At 52.0% G+C, this 17,335-nt stretch overlaps 1 protein-coding gene across 3 annotated transcripts in view; it reads left to right on the top strand.

Annotated features, from left to right (window-relative positions):
• Atp6v1c2 (ATPase H+ transporting V1 subunit C2) overlaps positions 1-17,000 on the top strand; it is a 36,838-nt gene extending 19,838 nt beyond the window's left edge. For 2 of the 3 annotated variants that reach the window (XM_038320027.1, XM_038320026.1), the window contains 10 exons: positions 1,672-1,766; positions 4,576-4,667; positions 7,192-7,290; positions 7,823-7,891; positions 10,812-10,904; positions 11,006-11,099; positions 13,571-13,708; positions 14,507-14,604; positions 16,602-16,734; positions 16,911-17,000. In XM_038320027.1, coding sequence (XP_038175955.1) covers positions 1,672-1,766; positions 4,576-4,667; positions 7,192-7,290; positions 7,823-7,891; positions 10,812-10,904; positions 11,006-11,099; positions 13,571-13,708; positions 14,507-14,604; positions 16,602-16,734; positions 16,911-17,000 — 1,001 coding nt within the window. The remainder of the gene's footprint in view (positions 1-1,671; positions 1,767-4,575; positions 4,668-7,191; positions 7,291-7,822; positions 7,892-10,811; positions 10,905-11,005; positions 11,100-13,570; positions 13,709-14,506; positions 14,605-16,601; positions 16,735-16,910) is intronic. The other variant, XM_038320028.1, reaches the window with a different exon arrangement.
• The last annotated feature ends 335 nt before the right edge of the window (positions 17,001-17,335 follow it).

Genomic DNA, 17,335 nt, shown 5'->3' with positions numbered 1-17,335 from the left:
TTCCAGGACAGCTAGGGCTGTTATACAGAGAAACCCCGTCTTGAGGAAAAAAAAAAAGTGGGATGAATGAAGGAGAAATCACATGCTCCTATGGTGCTCTCTGGAAATGTAGGGTAAAAGTGTAATTAAGCCTTTGACCTCACCATTTGAGAGGCAGAGGCAGATGGATCTCTGTGAGTTTGAATACAGCTTGGTCTACATAGCGAATCCCAGCTTAACTAATACTGTCTCAAAACAAAATAAGCAAGCCCTCAAGAGGTGAGAGGCCTGACCACTCTCAGGTAGGAACACTGACTCAGTTCCTCTCTTGTGTGAGACCCGGGACTTAAGCCAGTGTCCTGGTTTCCTTTGAGATAATTTTAAAAATGACAAAGGCACCTTTAAGAGAGAAAGGGTTTGTTTTGCTCACAATTAAAGGTCACAGTGTGTCCCTGAAGGCAAGTCAAGGCTGGCACTTGGAGCGGCTCGGCATATCCACAGTCAAGAGCAGAGAGAAAGGAATGCATGTATGCTTCTTATGCTCAATTCCCTCTCCACACCTACCCTGTCTGGGACCCCGGCTGAGGGAATGGTGCTGCCCACAGTGGGCTGGGTCTTCCCACATCAACTGCTTAACCAAGGTGATCTCCTAGAGACACACCCACAGGGCAGCCTGATCCAGACAGTCCATTCCTGAGTCTCTTCCCAGGTGACTCCAGATTGTGTTAAAAATTAAAACTAAATATCACAGCTGAGCGTGGTGGCGCACACCTTTAATCCTACCATTGGAAAGCAGAGATAGGCAAGTCTCTGAGACCAGCCTGGTCTACATAGTGAGTTCCAGGACAGCCAGAGACAGACAGTGAGACCCTGTCTCAAACAACAACCATACAAAACCAAAACTAAACAAACAAACAAACAAACAAAAACCACCCTACATGTCCCAATCAGCCAGGCTCTTTGAACTAAAATGTGTCAGTGCAATTGAACCACCTTCAGTTCCTCCCACTCTTGTGCTGCACAGCTGGCTAGGCTAGGCAGGCACATCCTTCTTTGCCGTGGAATTTTTTTGGTTTTGATGAAAACACTGGTGTATTCTGCTCACTCTAGACTTCAGTGTGCACACACCGAATGATGTCCATAGCTCCAGGTGGGAAAGACAGTGACAAGCAGGTTCCATGTGTGGCTGAGCTGTGCCATGTCCTCCCTAAAGGGGATGATGTAGCTTAATATCACCTGGCTCTTGTTGGGGACTCAAGAAGCAGGTGGCGCCTGTGACAGGTCATGGCCCAGTGGTTGGGAGCCTGGTTTGATGCTTTCTGCTGTGCCTTCTGGATGCCTCGAAACAGATTGGTGAACTAGCTGGGGAGGGTAGGCCAAGCAACCGTTGAAGGTGACGAAGTTACCAATGGCCACAGAATGTCACCTTGGTTTCAACCTCCAGGAAGAGCAGGCTTCGTAGTAAACTCTAGGTGGAAGCTGCCGAAGGAGAGCTTGGTGCTTGGCTTTGATGTACAATGGCAAGCTGATGCCTCCCACTGGCTCTGAACTGCTCCCACCGTGGAGCATATACACTCCAGAGCCCATGCCTATTCTTCAATTGTTCCCTGACTGCTTCTTTGGTGTGAGCACCAAGCTCAGTTTGTCTCTCTTGGCTTGGTTCTGGATTCAAGCTAGCCTTTGCTCTTCCAGTTGACTTGACATCCTTTGTGACGCACTTCGAGTGGGACATGGCCAAATATCCTGTCAAGCAGCCACTGATGAACGTGGTGGACACACTGGCCAAGGTGAGGAGAGTCTGCTTGGAAACATCTGACCATCTGAGAGGTCATACATGGGGCTGGGACGCCAACAAGGTAGAAGGCCAAAGGCTGGGATGTTAGCTCTGTGAGTGATCCAGGGAAGGTCCCTCTTACCATGTCCTGGGTAAGGTTAGAACTCAGGAGAGACGTGTGTACACTCGTCTCCTGTCTCTGTCACCCAGAGAACTGGCTGTAATCTCACAGGAGAGTCCCCTGAATGGGCCTGAGGCACCTGTGTTCTGACCCCAGGTCCCAATTCATTTCACTCCCCTACTGTGACTCAAAGCCTGTGATGGAATGGCTTAGTCTTGCCTCCCTCAACATCCACTTGGGGACCCAGTGCCCTTTGGATGATTGATGGTTGATTGATTGACTTTGTGGTATACTAAGTATTCTACCACAGCGCTCTTTTAATTTTTATTTTGAGGTAGGGTCTCACTAAGTTGCTCAGACTGGCCTTGAGCCAATTCTGAAACTCAAGCTGGACTTAAACTTTTCATCCTTCTGCCTCAGCCTCCTTAGTAGCTGAAATTACAGGGCTTGGGTACTAGGCCCAGCTCTCTTGGTAAATGGTTTGCAAAACATCATTGTTTAGAAGACAGTGTGGCGTAGAAGCTCCACCCCTTGGTCATATTGTGCCAGCTCATCCACTAAGTGTCTTGTGACAACAAACAGTACCATGACAGGGTGCGATCTACTAATCCATGTTCTTCAATTCACACTGGGTACACGCCCCATAGCACAGGGATCTGCAGGGACAATGTGGGCATCCCATAGCCAAGGTGACTTCTATGTGCCTTCACCATGGGTGAGATTTGACTCTCCTGCATATTGCTGGTGCATACGGAACCCTTTATATGTCATGGCTGGTCCAATGGCTGGGGAAATCCCAGCTCTACACTCAACAAAGCTGCCCTGTTCTCTTAAGTGGCTGAGCTTCCCTGAGGGCAGTAGGCAGGTCAGGACAGGAAGGGTGGCTTTGAGACCTTTTCTCCTTCAAGTTTCTTGGGAATCTGGGTGTGGCTCCCTGGGCTTACATCCCCTCCCAAGAGGTTCTCAGAGGTTCTTCTAGCAGGGGGAGCAGCCCAGGGTATTGTGCCAGGTATGGCTTTCTGGAGAGCATCACCACATCCACCACTGAGCCGGAGAACACAGATGTTTGTGGGGTTGCGCATGCCACCTTGGGATTCTGAGTCCCAGGGACAATGGACTTGCCCTGGGGGAGTCGGAGAGCAGTAGAGTCAGAACTGGCTCCCCGCTAGTCCAGGGTACCCAAATGCACAGCTATTAAAGCAACAGACTGAGGACAGGTGGGTCAGATCGAATCCCACAAGGTGTGCAGTGTTCAGGCTCCACGCTCCATCACAGGGCTGTAGGCTAGCAGGACAGGGGTTGGGGGAGACTGGACCTTCAGTCTGTGCTGCCCCAGGAATTTGTCTATGAGCCCCAGCCTCACCTTGTTCTTCTGAGGTGGCTTAGGGCTTTGTACAGTTTGTGTAGCACATTGTCCTATGGTCATGTGATGCAGCGGCACCCTGACTGGTATGTGCCGTGTGGTCCATGTGTACAGCATAGCTGTGCAGCCTAGTTATGCGGTAGGATGTCATCAGTGACGGAACCCCTCGAGGCACATGGATCTCTGTGGAGCCATTTTTGTAAGGTCCTGGGAGCGTGCTTCTCTTTGGATGTCTATTCTGAGTATTTAAACTTCCACAGTACACCGGGTTTCAGCTCATGATTCTCAACAGCTTCCCCTTCGGAAGTGTGCATGACCCTACAGCATGGACGCACATTGTTGGGCGTACACACACACACTCATCATATCCCAGTGCCAAACTGGAGGCAAACGGGTGGCCAGATGGCTTGTGTTTTGGGGTACCCGTGACTGCCTTCCAGCTGACATGCATCCAAGCATGCTCAAATACACAGCCACCTGTTGTCATTATGGCTGCAAGGCGCTGCTCACTGTCCTGCTGTGTCTTTGCAGGGTCAGGTCTGCCGTGAGCCCTTGGAGGACAGAACTGTCTTTAAATTACCACAGAGCTCAGCCCTTGGGAGGGACTTACTGTGGCTCTGAATCACTTGCCACCTTCTGGCCTCAGAGAGTTTTTTTTACCATCATCCTCTTGAACTGTTCTTCACTGGGGTCAGCTGTCCTTGGGGCCTCTCTAAAGATGGCGTTCCTCCTATGTTGAGTAGATGGGGAGCCTGGGGCGAGGAGCAGAGGCGCTCAGTCACTGGGCACTGCAGGTTGGGAGGAGCTGCAGTCAAGTCTGGAGAGGTGGGTGATTGGGAGGATGAGCAGGGAAGACAAGATAGGTACCTAGCAGAGGTACTTAGGGCCGGGAAGTCCGGCATCACTTGCTGGGAAGGAGCACAAGCTAGTGTGTGACACTGGGCAAGCTGTGGCACCTCAGTCGCTGTAAAGTTGTCTCCACCCACTTCCCCATGTGGGGACTGACTGCAAGGGCCAGGGGTTGGGGACTGGGAGAGTCAGGAGGGAGACCGACCACCCTGATGAGCAGGCCGGTTGCTGTTTTTCTTTTGTTTCCTTGTTTCTTTCTTTATCCTGAGACAGGGTTTCACTTAGGCTGAGCTGCAACTGGCTATGGAGTTGAGGATGATCTTGATCTGATCTTGCCTCTGCCTCCCAAGTGCTGGAATTACAGAAGTGAGCCCCAGTGGCTGGCTTGGTCACTGTTGTTAAGTGTCCCATGGATGCTTGGCCAGATTTTGAAGAGTTTTACTAACTCCTCAAGGTCACCAGGAGCGTCTCTCCCCCCCTCCCTCCCAGCAACTGGCACAAATTGAGACAGACCTGAAGTCCCGCACAGCTGCGTACAGCGTTCTGAAGGCCAACCTGGAGAACTTGGAGAAGAAATCCACGTGCGTACCACACCCATTGCATTCTCTGTGCATGCATGCATTGGTGGGGGGCGGGGATAGCCTTCACTCGTACCTTCCCCGTGGCTGTGGCCTTGAACAGGTGCACAGTTGGAGCTGTGTGCTAGGAACCTGAGGCAGATTAAGGGGACAAAGCCAGGCAGGGTCGCCACTCCTGCCTGTGAACACAGAGGAACACGGTATTGCTTCCTCTCGTTCCTCCTTTTCTCCTGTCCCCACTCCTTACCCAGTAGGAGGCTCTGGGGAGCCTGCTTAGGATTTTCGCTGCATCTCATCTTCAGGGAGGGCAGGCAGGATGGGATGTTAGAGCCCAGACCTCTTCAAGGGGCAGATAGGATCACAGGCAGCAGTCCAGGGCCGACCAGGATGGCTCATGGGCAGCAGTCAGGATTGACAGCTGCAGGGCTTCAGGTGCCCTGGCTGTTTGCTGGAGAATGGGTTGTTCAGGCCCCCGACAGACCAGGCTTCATAGTGGTGGAATCAATAAAAAAGGAAGCTCGGGACCATCATGGCAGGGACTATTTGGGGATGGCAGTGAGCACCCTAGGAGGAACAGGCAATAAGGAGCCAGGCAAGGTCCCAATTGAGAGGGGAGAGTGGGTAGGGCCCGAGCAAGCATGAAGTGGTCCCCAGCACTCACCTCTATACCCTGAGTCTGAATCTAGAAAAGCAGAGTGGCCCAGGAGCTTAGAGCCAGCTGCCCTCCCTCTGTTTGGTGTCTCTTATTTAAGCTTCCCTCTTAAACCTTCCCTAGGCTAGCTTTTCCAGTCATAAAAGAGAACAGAGATTGACCATTCCTAATCTGAAAATCCGAAATTAAAAAATGCTCCAAGACCAGAAAAGTTTTAAGCGTCAACATGATTCCTTAAATGGAAAGTCCTGCACCTGACCCTATTGTGACTCTGGCCACGGGCATGATACAAACACTAAAACTGCCATGTAAGCTTCTCTGCCAGCTATTGTATGAGTCCTGTATGAAGCCAATGGGTTTCTGCTTTGACTTGTGTCCTTCCTCTAAGAAAGCTCATTATTCCAATAAAACATTCAAATGAACAAAACCACCTGAAATCCACCAGAAGCTGCCCTCCGTCAGTGGGGATGAAGACCACAGATGCACTGAGCTTAGAAAGCCAGTTCCAGTTGTCTGATTTCACCTCTGGGTACCTGAACCTGAGCGGTGGTGGATGCCAGTCAGGCGGGCACTGTTTTGCCTTGAGTTCAGGGTAGCTTAGTCTATTTTGAGCTTGGGGTCCAGACCATGGTGGGCCACCCACTCACTTCACCACCAAGTCGTAGACAATTTGATGACTGGCAAGATGGATCCATGGGCAATCTGAGTTCAGTCTCTGGGTCTCACCTGGCAGAAGGAGAGAACTGACTTCTGTAAGTTGTCTGCTGACCCCCACCAATGTGCCATAGCACATGGATTCCTGCACACACACACACACACACACTCACATGCTCACACACACACGCTCACACACACACACACACACACACACACACGCTCACACCACAAAGTAAATAAATAAAAAGTGCAATTAGAGAATTGGAACTTTAGCGGGGCACTGGTCCAACTGCTTCTCCCCTACGGTCTCTGATTCCTCCTCCTTCACCAATCAGTTGCTGACTTTGCCTTCCATTTGTTCTCTCAATGCACATGTCCTCAGGCCCTGTGGACATAAAGCAAAAAGTCACAGCCACTCACTCAGCAAACCTGTGGGTTTGCTATGTGTGTGGGTTATCTATGTCTCCTAGCAGGGTGACGTGCTGACTGTGGTGACAGGGTGGCTGGGAGGGGATCCACCAGCTTTGTCTGCACACATAGTTGTGTGCGGGAGCAGATACCCTTGGAAGATAGAGTTTCTCTCTTGCCTTTGAGGCTTTGCCCTTGGCTCTGTGCTTGGGAGGTGGGAAGCCTTGGGCTCACATTGCAGCCTCCGTGCTCTAGGGGCTGTCTGGTTAGGACTCTGCAGTGTGGGGAACTACCATGTCTTGGTAGCTGCGTCTGTCCATGCAACAGCTTGGTAATAATACCACACTCCTCATCTGAGCCAGGGCTGGTGGTGTAGACAAAGCTGATATTTCAGGTGAGTGTCCCCAGCTGCTGGACCGAACAGCCTGTAAAGTGACACAGAGCTAGCTCTATCTGGGCCTATCTGTCCCATGCAACCTTGCTGTTTTGATACTTGAATAACTTTAGCCGCCTGCCACTTCCCCTCCCAGCACCTGGGTTGGCTTTTGAGGGCAGTGCGGGTCACTGAGGTGTTAGATTCAGCAGCCCCTTGAGTGGCAGGTGATAGTTGCAGAGGCTCTGCCAGTTTCCCTGCCCCCAGAGAGAAGAGGAGGTAGCTCACTTACCATTTGGCTGTACCTGGCCCTGGCAGACAGCTCAGAGACTCCCCTGGGCCTGCTCTATTTCCTGCTGTTTGTCTGGACTCTTGAGGCATGTGGGGTCAGTGAGCCTCTCTCTGCTGGACTTACCCGTTGTCCCTCTGTCCTCCAGGGGAAACCTCTTCACTCGGACATTGAGCGACATTGTCAGCAAAGAAGACTTTGTACTTGATTCGGAATATCTCACAACCCTTCTGGTCATCGTTCCCAAGTATGTGGGCAGGAAGATAGTGGGTGTGTGCTGCTCAGGGGAAAATGAGGTGGGCCCCTTGTGCCCTGCTGGGTCAGGTCAGCAGACATTGCTTCTCGGGGCTCACGGGGGCGGGGGGCACTATCTCCACAGGCACAGAGCCAGGTAGATGATAGCAGTGACAGAGCCTTAAATGAGGATCTGTGCTGTGCCCACAAGGAGCCTGAGAGCTCTGCTGTTCCCTTTGTCCTGGCGCTAGAAAGACCATTCCCCTGGTTCAGGTCACCTGGGCCAGGATCAGATCATTATTAGTAAGCTTCAAATATACCGATACCTGAGCTCTCTACATGGGGACCTTCTGGGAAGACCTGGAGCCCTTGCAATCAGACTGGGCTCAGTGCAGCCCTGGGCAATAGCAGGAGTTTGGGGATGTTAGGGGCACTCCCTGGTGATACCTCTTGAGTTTCCATCTTCAGGAGAAGGTGCAAACAGTTTCCTGAGACAACAGAAGTCCTTCCTTCCTCAAATACTCAACAGATCTGTGTCCTCACAGGTCAAGCTATGCACAGTGGCAGAAGACGTATGAGTCCCTGTCTGACATGGTGGTCCCTCGGTCAACCAAGTAAGTGAGACCTCAGCTTAGTCTACATCCCCAGAGGGGAAATGTGTGGATGTTCTTGGAGCACCAGACATGTGCCAAGGGTGGGGCACCTCACAGCACCATGCCTGCGCAGTAAGTCCCTGTGGCCTGGAATTCCTTCTTGCCATTGTCCTTCAAAGCTCCAGTTCCCTGTCCCTCCTCTGGGAAGGCTGTTCTGGCTGCTTCCAGCACAGTTTCTGGGTTCTCTGCCGGCCTGCTCTTTATTCTCTACTAAACATCCATTTGGCAAATGCCTGAACAGAGTGACAGCGTAGGGCTGCCCTCAGAGGTTGGGCAGGGAGGACATTCTCAGTGTGTCGCCAGTTGGGGTCAGAATGGGAACAAGTTAGCACTGCAAAAATGATGGGTAGGCCAGGGTTGACTCCGTGTCTGCCGTGGAAAACCAGCAATGAACTACACACATCAGAGCTCCCTCGGAGAATGAGCAGACAGTAGCTGTTGGCAGGTGTCTTAGTCACACTTCCATTGCTGTGAGGAGACACATGACCAAGGCAACTCTTAGAAAAGAAAGCATTTAGTCAGGGACTTGCTCGCTGTTTTACAGGCTTAGTCCATTTTCATCATGGCAGGGATCGTAATGGCACACATGGTGCTGGAGCAATAGCTCAGAGCTGTATCCTCAGAGGCACAGAGACAGAGAGACAAAGAGACAAACTAAGAGATAGAAATAGAGAGAGAATGCACATCTAGGCCTGACGTGAGCTTTTGAAACCTCAAAACCCACTCCCAGAGACACACTTCCTTCAACAAGACCACCCCTCCCAATCCTTCTCAAATAGTGCCACTTCCTGGTGATTAAGCATTCAAAAAAATGAGCCTATGGTAGCCGTTCTTATTACCACAGCAGGTATACAGAGGACCATGCCTTTTATCTTGAATTTAAAAAAAGAAAACCAAAAAGAAAAATAAAAAAAAATCCATGCGACAGGAATGTCTCAGTGCCTGGGCCGTAATACAGTCCATGGCAGAGTCACAGGGCCCTGGGAATGAGGAAAATCACCCGCGGGGTCAGAGTGGCAAGGAGTTACATGTCTAGTTCAGTGAGGCAGGGCCTAAGGAACTCTTAACTACGCAGGACCTGTTTGTGATCCTAAGTCATACATCTTTCTGTATGCCATAAAGGAAACTTTAGAATGAGCCACAAGTAACATGAGCTCAATTATCTGCTCTACCACACTGCACCCAGAGCCGCCCACCTCACTCCAGCCCACCCAGCCTCATCCCACCTACCCCATCTCATTTCATCCAAGCTCACTCCACCCCATCCAATCCTACCCTGCCTACTCCATCCCATCCCACATCACTCACCCCTACCCATTCATCCCGTTCTACTCCTACTCCACCTCATCCAATCCTACCCTACCTACTCCATCTGCCTCCTTCCATCCCACCTCCCTCACCCCTACCCATTCATCCTGTTCTACTCCCACTCTACCCCATCCAGTCTCACTTCCATCTCACCCCTTCCCACCCCATCCCATTACAGCCACCGTCCCATCACACCCTACCCATCCTGCCCTGTCCCACCCCATCCTCATCTGCCTCATCCCATCCCATTTTAGCCCCCTTCCTATCTCGACCCATTCATTCTTGAGGTCTTGGCACTGAGGAACATACACCAGCTCCCAGGAGACAGCCACCAGGAGCTAATATGAGGAATCGCAAGGAGTAGGTTAGTCATAGTATAAGGATTAAGGAGGAGCTTGAAGAGGAGGTCCATCTTACAGGTCACACCAGTCAGGAGCTGCCTGGAAGGCAGGCTTCTTTTGTTCTTAAAGATTGCCTCTGGGGTCCTTTTAGGAGGGCCAGTGTGTCAGTTAGGGTTCAGTTGCTATGAAGAGACACTATGATCACTCAACTCTGATAAAGGACGGAATTTAAATGGGGCTGGATTATAGTTCAGAGGTGTAGTCCATTGTCGCCATGCCAGGAAACATGGTGGCATGCAGGCAAACATGGTGCTGGAGAGATAGTGAGAATTCTATATCCTGATCTATAGGCAGCAGGAACCTAGTGTGCATAGCCACACTAGGTCTAGCCTATGAGACCTCAAAGCCTGCCTCCACAGCAACACACTTCCTCCAACAAGGCCACACCTCCTAATGGTGCCACTCCCTATGGACCAAGCATTCAAACACATGAGTCTGTGGGGGCCCATTCCTTTTCAAACCACTGCATTCAGCTTGGCAGGATGTTGGGCATCAGAGCAGAGACCTCAGGCCCTCCATGATTCAGAGAGCTTGAGAGCCTGCACCAACAATCCTGGAAAGGTCTGGGGCTTAGGGGCAGTTCCTGTGGGTGTGGGCTTGGATACACTGGAGAGGTAATCTTCCAACCAGGCATGCCTAGACCCCCATGACTTCTTGCTTAGACCGCTATCTCCATGTTGGGACAGTGACTCCAGCAGCCTGTGCTACATGCTGGCAATGACATGCCTAGTTAGGGCTTCACGTTATTGAAAGTGGAGTGGGCTTGTGGAATGGCTTCTGCACTGACTTCATTGGAACCTGCATAGCCAGCAGCGGTGTTGGGCCGGCCCTATGGGGGACTGGATCACTCAGCCATTTGAGGATCATAAGGCAAAGCAGATGCTGCACTCCCTGTCATTTCCAACCAGAGGCTCTGCTGAGCTCCCAAGGCTGAGCCTGGAGGGGTGGGTAGTGGGGGCAGACCTAGGAAGCTGTCCTAGGCCACCTTTGGTTCCCAGCCCCTGGTGACTGCCAATGGCACAAGCATAGGCGACCAGGCTCAGGGCACCTGACTCTGTCAGTGGGGATGACCTCCTGAGGTGGAAGAAGAGTTTCTCCTAACTTAGCTTCAGCTCAGAGCCTGAAGTGGAGTAGCCCTAGGTTATCCAGCCAACAAATGCTTCTCCCTTTAGACTGATCGCCGAGGACAATGAGGCTGGCCTCTTCACAGTGACTCTCTTCCGCAAAGTGACTGAAGACTTCAAAGTTAAAGCCAAAGAAAACAAGTAAGGATACGGGCCACCGGCTGCTCGGGTTTGGTGCGAGTCCCTGGGGAGAGTCTGCCTTGACCGTGTTCTCAGTGACAGCTATAGCTGCTTTTTTGAAGGTTCATCGTCCGGGAATTTTACTATGATGAAAAAGAAATTAAAAGAGAAAGGGAGGAGATGACCAGGTTGCTGTCTGATAAGAGACAACAGTATGTGAGTACCAGGGTGTGGGAGGGGCTCTCTAGACATTCCGGGGGCCCAGAGTCCACTCCTCAGTCTCACTGTCCCCATCTCCTGGGCTCGTGCTGTCGAGACACATGTGAGTTCAGATGTCATAAGTACTGAGCTCCACCCCCTGACGCAGCTCGCAGCCACCTGGATCACTGCCTTCTGGCAGGGCTTGTCTGCTGCACAGTAGTTGAGATGCTGAAGTGAGCCCTGGCCAGGGGGACCACCCTGGGCTTTGCCACAGGTCAGCCAGAGCAGGGGCACCAGGATGAAGCATCTGTGCCCAGAGTGGATAGGGTCACCGCCTCAAAGACTGCGCAGCCACTCCTTTCCTATGGTCTGTGACTGTAGATTTCAGGGTGTCACCAGCGCCTGTGTTTACCTCTCCAATGCTCTTAGCAGAGTGGGTGCTTCTCTGAGATTCTGGCCATAACCACTTAGGAGCTTTGTGGAGAGGTCAGCCTCCATCCCTGGAGCAAAGCTGAGAGCGCGGTATTGAACGGGGGACATCACCTCTAGGCTCTGCCAGTGTGTTCCAGATTCTGGAGGCCTGGAACAGCGGCCCCAGCTCTGCCCTGCCTCCTCAAGGCACTGGTTGGGTGTGTGTTTTCTGGCCCCTTCTTCCCCAGCCGCTGAGCACCTTCTAGTGTCACTTCAGTGACAGGTGGGACACGTAGAGTGTCATTGAGTCCTCAGGGGGAAGCCTGTGTACTCAGAGCTGTAAGCATGTGCTGGGAGAACAGGGCCGCTGGCCTGGTACAGCGCTCCACACGTGCGCCAGCGTCTGCACCAGGCCTCTTCCCACACTAGGCAGAGCCTGCGCGCACCCCCGATCTGATCTTGCTGAGTGAGTGGCTCTTCTCACCCACCCTTCTAGGAATAAGCACAAGCCACCGAGATCCCCAACGTAGTTCTTGGAGCCTCACCTGCCTGCTATTTCCTTTTTCAGAAAGGAAGCCCGACTGGTGATGGTTCATGCGTTGGATTTTCTGTGTTGTTTGTTTTTGGAGAGGGTCTCATGTATCCTCTAACTTAATATGTTATTGAGGCTGGCACCTACAGAGTGCAGAGATTATAGGTGCATGGTCCGACACTCAGCCCCATGGTGGAGAGGTGTGGGGTTTTGTTTTGTTTTTTTGTTTTTTGAAGACAGGGTTTCTCTGACACTAGCTCTGTAGGCCAGGCTGGCCTTGAACTCACAAAGATCCACCTGCCTCCCGAGTGCTGGGATTAAAGGTATGTGCCCACCACCACCCAGCCCATAATGGAGAGTTTTAACCCTCTTCCCGTGAGCATAGGCACATGAACACACACACACTTGCGCGCGCGCACACACACACACACACACACACACACACACACACTTGCACACACACATATGCCATGTGTATGCACTGAGCCATTACCCACACTGCTCAGACCCAAAATCAATTGGATTCTAGCCAGGGCTCCTAAAGATGAACGGCCTGGCTAGAGGCCTGGGCCCTGAGTCCCTGAAGATGCTCTAAGCTCCTTAGAGCAATGGCATAGACATGGCACATTCTGGCAGGAGTGGCTGTCACTAACAAAATCAGATGCCCAGCTCACTGCCTGACCTCAGCTTTGGGGCCCTGTCCATCACAATGCCCAGCCTTCCCCTTAGGTGGAGCTTTTCCTCCCCTTACCGAGTCCCTGCAGTACCCCTGGATGGAGACAGATTGTGAGGGCCCTGCCTATAGGTGAAGTAGGACATTTGGCATCCACCCTGTGTATCAGGGTGACACAAGTAAGCCTGCCGCCTTCTCCTTGGGGCTCAGATTCCCAGCTGGTGGGTATCTTTCCATGGCATAGACTTCTGCAGCCCCACGTGCCCCAGACAACCTGCTAGAGTCTCCTGGAGGCACTCAGAATCCATGCTGGTGAATGGAGCCTCAGAGAGGCTCAGGAAGGACCCCCTCCACCCCAGGACCCTGAAATCTCTCGTCTGGTATGGCTGGGAGCAGATGCAGCCAAGCATCCCATATCCTTTAGTTACCAAGTCACTGGAGCTGAGGGACCGGGTTAGTTACCCTGTGTTTTCTACCCATTTACAGACAGGGTGATAAAGGGTGAAACAGCCTGTTTGTATACCTGACTAATGTCCTGTATGTAACATGCTGAAGTGTCCCATGAACACCACGGAGGATGCTGTTCCTGAGGCTCAGGGCCCGGACTGATGAGCTCCCTAGGTCAGGATACTTCAGTAATCCTTCTGGGAGCAGTTTTTAATCTGCTGCTTCTGGGGTCCTGACCCAAGCAGGCACATGGGTTCGGCTCTGTCCCTAGTGTCTGAAATCACAGGCCTTGAACCTCCGCCATACCCTTCTCTCAGCCCGGACTCCAGAGCTTGCTTGCACCTGCTCTCCGGGCCATGAGAATTATTTGTGTTCACGATCCATGCTTGCTGAAAGATTAATAAATAATTTCTATACCTTTAGCAAACTTCCTGTGTTGCTCTTAAAAAGGGATCAGCCACCTACCGGGACCACAAGGTTAAGGTAACCCCGCTAGGGAACCCTGCTAGGCCCGCTGCGGGGCAGACCGACAGAGACAGAGAGAGTGAGGGCGAGGGCGAGGTAAGAACCTCCTGGGAACCCTGGGGATCCCTGGCTCAACTCTTTCCCCAGCTGAGGAACAAACCTTTGCATTTTCTCTTGTTTCCTATGGCTTGTGAGGTCTGAAGTTGGAGGAGCCCAGAACCCTGCTGTCCTAGCCTTCATGGTCTTCCTGGAGCTGGCTCTCTAGGCAGGGAATGGCGCTTGTCGGCTGGCTGGGATGTCTGTGCTCTGGCTGATGGTGGCTGGAGCTGGTGTCTGGTGATGGGCAGGGCTCTGACTGGAGGGAGGGCGGTTGGGTCGCTCAGCGTTCCTCCCTGACTGCCTTGGCTGGATCACCTCTGGCCTTGTCGAGCAGTTAGAAGTGGCAGAGGGGGACTGCCACTAAGGAACAACCACGTCAGGCTCGGCAGCAGTAGCTATGGCCTAGATGAGGCTTGAAGAGCCCCTGACAGGTGCAGCTGGTAGATGGGTGGGCTGGACCCTGAGAGTAGTGCCTTCCAATGAGGTGGGCTTCTTGGCTGTGCAGTGCCAGACAAGAACCTATTAGCTCATATGACAGTCTTGAGGTCAAGAGCTGCCTAGCTTCCCACCCCTGGTCCGAGGTGGCCTCTCGCATGTGCCAGTGGCTGCCCCAGAGCTTCCCCAGTACCAGGCACCTGCATGCTGTGGTCCCGAGCCTCCCCAGGCTCTTCTCTGCTTCTGCTGGCTCCTGGCCCTTTCCTCTGGTTGCAGGGCTTGCTCTGTATACAGCGAGCCCTTTCTTGGCCGTTATCAGGAGAGTGTCCGGAGGCTCATGCCGTTCTCCCATCTCTGCAGGGCCCTCTGCTGCGCTGGCTCAAGGTGAACTTCAGCGAGGCCTTTATTGCCTGGATCCACATAAAGGCCCTGAGAGTGTTTGTGGAGTCTGTGCTCAGGTGTGTGCTGGGGATCCTGGGCTGGAGAGGTGAGCGGCAGGGCCTGGAGGGGAAGCTCGGAAACTCCATTCCCTGCTCTCTTCCAGCCCTCCTGCCTTTTGCTTTCTGTGACCATGTCGTGGCAATCTTCTCCATTCTGTCAAAGGAATCCCTGTTGGCCATGTGTGCCCCATTCTCCAGAGCTCACTCTTTTCTTCCAGACTTGTTTGTGTGCTCTGCCTGCCCCACCTGTGTACCCTATACAGGCCCTCTGTGCAATTGCAGGGCCCCAGTGGCTCCTGGAAGATGTCCCTAGACTGTCTTATTTCTTCACCCCCTAAGGGAAGATCTCCAGGTAGCTCCCCACTAAAATAGGAAAGCTACACATGCAAACATTATTTTGTCTTATTTTCTATCATTTTAAAATTAATAGAGCCACTGTGGAAAATTTGGAAACCATATAGGCAAGCACAGGTGTGAATCCAAATCACTTGTTGGGGCTGGGGTGGAGCTCAGTGAGAGAGCATCTCCTTGGCACCCCTAAAGCCCCCAGTTCAGTACTGAGCATCACAGAATAAACCACAAACAAACACATCCCAGTGTGTGCTCATTTAGGTTTTTATGGTTCTGTTTTCCCCCCAGCCCAAGTATTTAATGTTCAGATAGCCTATCATTCTCAATGTATTCATGGAAAAGGAATCTACAGCAAATGCTTTCCAAAGGGAGGCAGTGGTTAAAGAATAAATGACACAGGACACTGGGTGTGCAGATTTGGCTCTCAGGGGACAGATATCGAGCTTGTTCATGTTAAATTGCAGGCAGCTTCTCTCCTGAGAAGTCTAGGTGGGCGGGCATCCTGGATGTCACCTTGAGGATGGGCAGTTGAACTCATGTCCTGGCAGAATGTTTCTCTGAACTGTCCAGGAGGGTTAGCAGGATTGGTGTCCCTGGCAGAAAAGCTAAAAGATCTGAAGGACATAGGATGAGATGGCCCTGAATGTGGTGGCTCAAGCCTATGATCCTTGCACTTGGGGCGGGGGGGGTGGGGGGCGCTGAGTGAGGTACTTAGTCTCTGGTCAGCGAGGGATAGAAGAGCAAACAGTCTGACAATCAACTAGGCTGTCACTCACCCCGGCTTGCCTGCATGTTATGAGCATCCTACTGGCCAGCTTGTCTTGTAGGAGGGCAGGCAGTACAGGGGCCTCTCTGGCCAACAAAAACAGAGCCACCAGAGGCCTCTGCAGACAGACTGGGAAGGGCAGTGCCACATTCCAGGGATGCTTTGCCCACAGTGTGTGAGGACTGGGAAGGTTCGGGAGTCATTCCTAACATGATGGTGGTAGCCACAGATCCCAGCTGACTCATTTCCAGAGCAGACTCTAGGTAGATAATCCTGTTGCTTAGACGAGAGCCAAGTCACCCGAGGACACTCGCCTGGGGCACAGTTTGGATGCACTGGCTGGGCATGGCTCAGTGATATACCTCAACAGTGTTCTGGAGTAATGGACATCCCAGGCAGTGATTCTGGAGGAAATGTTTGAGCAGACTTAAAATCTTTTCCATACACCCAAAAACCGAACAAGAGGCATGACTATACCTTGACATGGCTAATGCTGTTCTCCTTTAGTGGGCACATAACAGCTGGCACATATAACATTTACGACCTGCAAAGTTCAGATCCACTGCTTGTACAACTAAGTATGCAAGGTGGCCAGGCAGGGCCATGAGCTCTGACCTGCAGAGACGGCTGGCACTGTACTGAGACTTAGTATCTTACTCCCAGTCTTTGGCCACCATTTTCTAGTTCTGCTTTCCTCAGTTGTGTCAGTGAGCCATTCGTTCACTTTTTAATCCCAAGTGTGCAACACACGTACTCAGCTGACCAGAGGCCAGAGGCCGTAGGATCCTCTGGAGCTGGAGTTATAGGCAGTTGTGAGCCCCCGACATGGGCTCTGGGCCTTTGGCTGTCTTGGATGGCCTTTACACTAAACACCCACACGGTCGTCTTGTCGGAACAGGTACGGACTCCCAGTGAACTTCCAGGCTGTGCTCCTGCAGCCCCAGAAAAAGTCAGCCACCAAGCGCCTGAGAGAGGTGCTCAATTCTGTCTTCCGGCATCTAGATGAGGTTGCTGCAGCAAGCTTACTGGATGTAGGTATCATGGGGACTCAAGGGCCCTGCCACCATAGGGCTGTATGATGTCACATACTTTTAAGCAAGGGGGTGGGGGATAGTGGTGGGGCAACTGCACAGGATAGGGCGCGTGGCCAGAACCCAAGGAGCTCCCTTAAAAACAAGAATCATCCTTGCCCTTGCTCCCTCCACAGGCCTCTGTGGAAATCCCAGGACTGCAGCTCAGCAACCAGGACTATTTCCCCTACGTGTACTTCCACATTGACCTCAGCCTTCTGGACTAGGTGGCCAGCCTGGTTCACTGCAGCCTAAGACCTTGCTCTAAGCCAGATAACCAAGTCCTGCAGGATCCTGACTCACGAGATACTCACAGACATTAGTTAGAGTGTATTTATTTTTTTAAGTTACAATAAAATGCTCAGTTCTGAGTCTCTTCTTGTGTTCTAACATAACTCCAAACTTTCTCCTGAGCGCTTTACATAGAGCGAAAAGCCTGTAACAGGGTAACCCACTAACTAGGCTCTTGTATTCATGGGACTTTGAATGGGAGATTAGTGAGAATGTTGACAACCTGAGCCTAATTGTCACCGGTGAAGCCCCAAGACAAGACTTTGGGGCA

The sequence above is a fragment of the Arvicola amphibius genome, chromosome 2 (genome assembly GCF_903992535.2).
Source record: "Arvicola amphibius chromosome 2, mArvAmp1.2, whole genome shotgun sequence".
Lineage (NCBI taxonomy): Eukaryota > Metazoa > Chordata > Mammalia > Rodentia > Cricetidae > Arvicola > Arvicola amphibius.
Note: the sequence above shows the minus strand (reverse complement) of the source record. Positions and strands in the feature narration are given on the sequence as shown.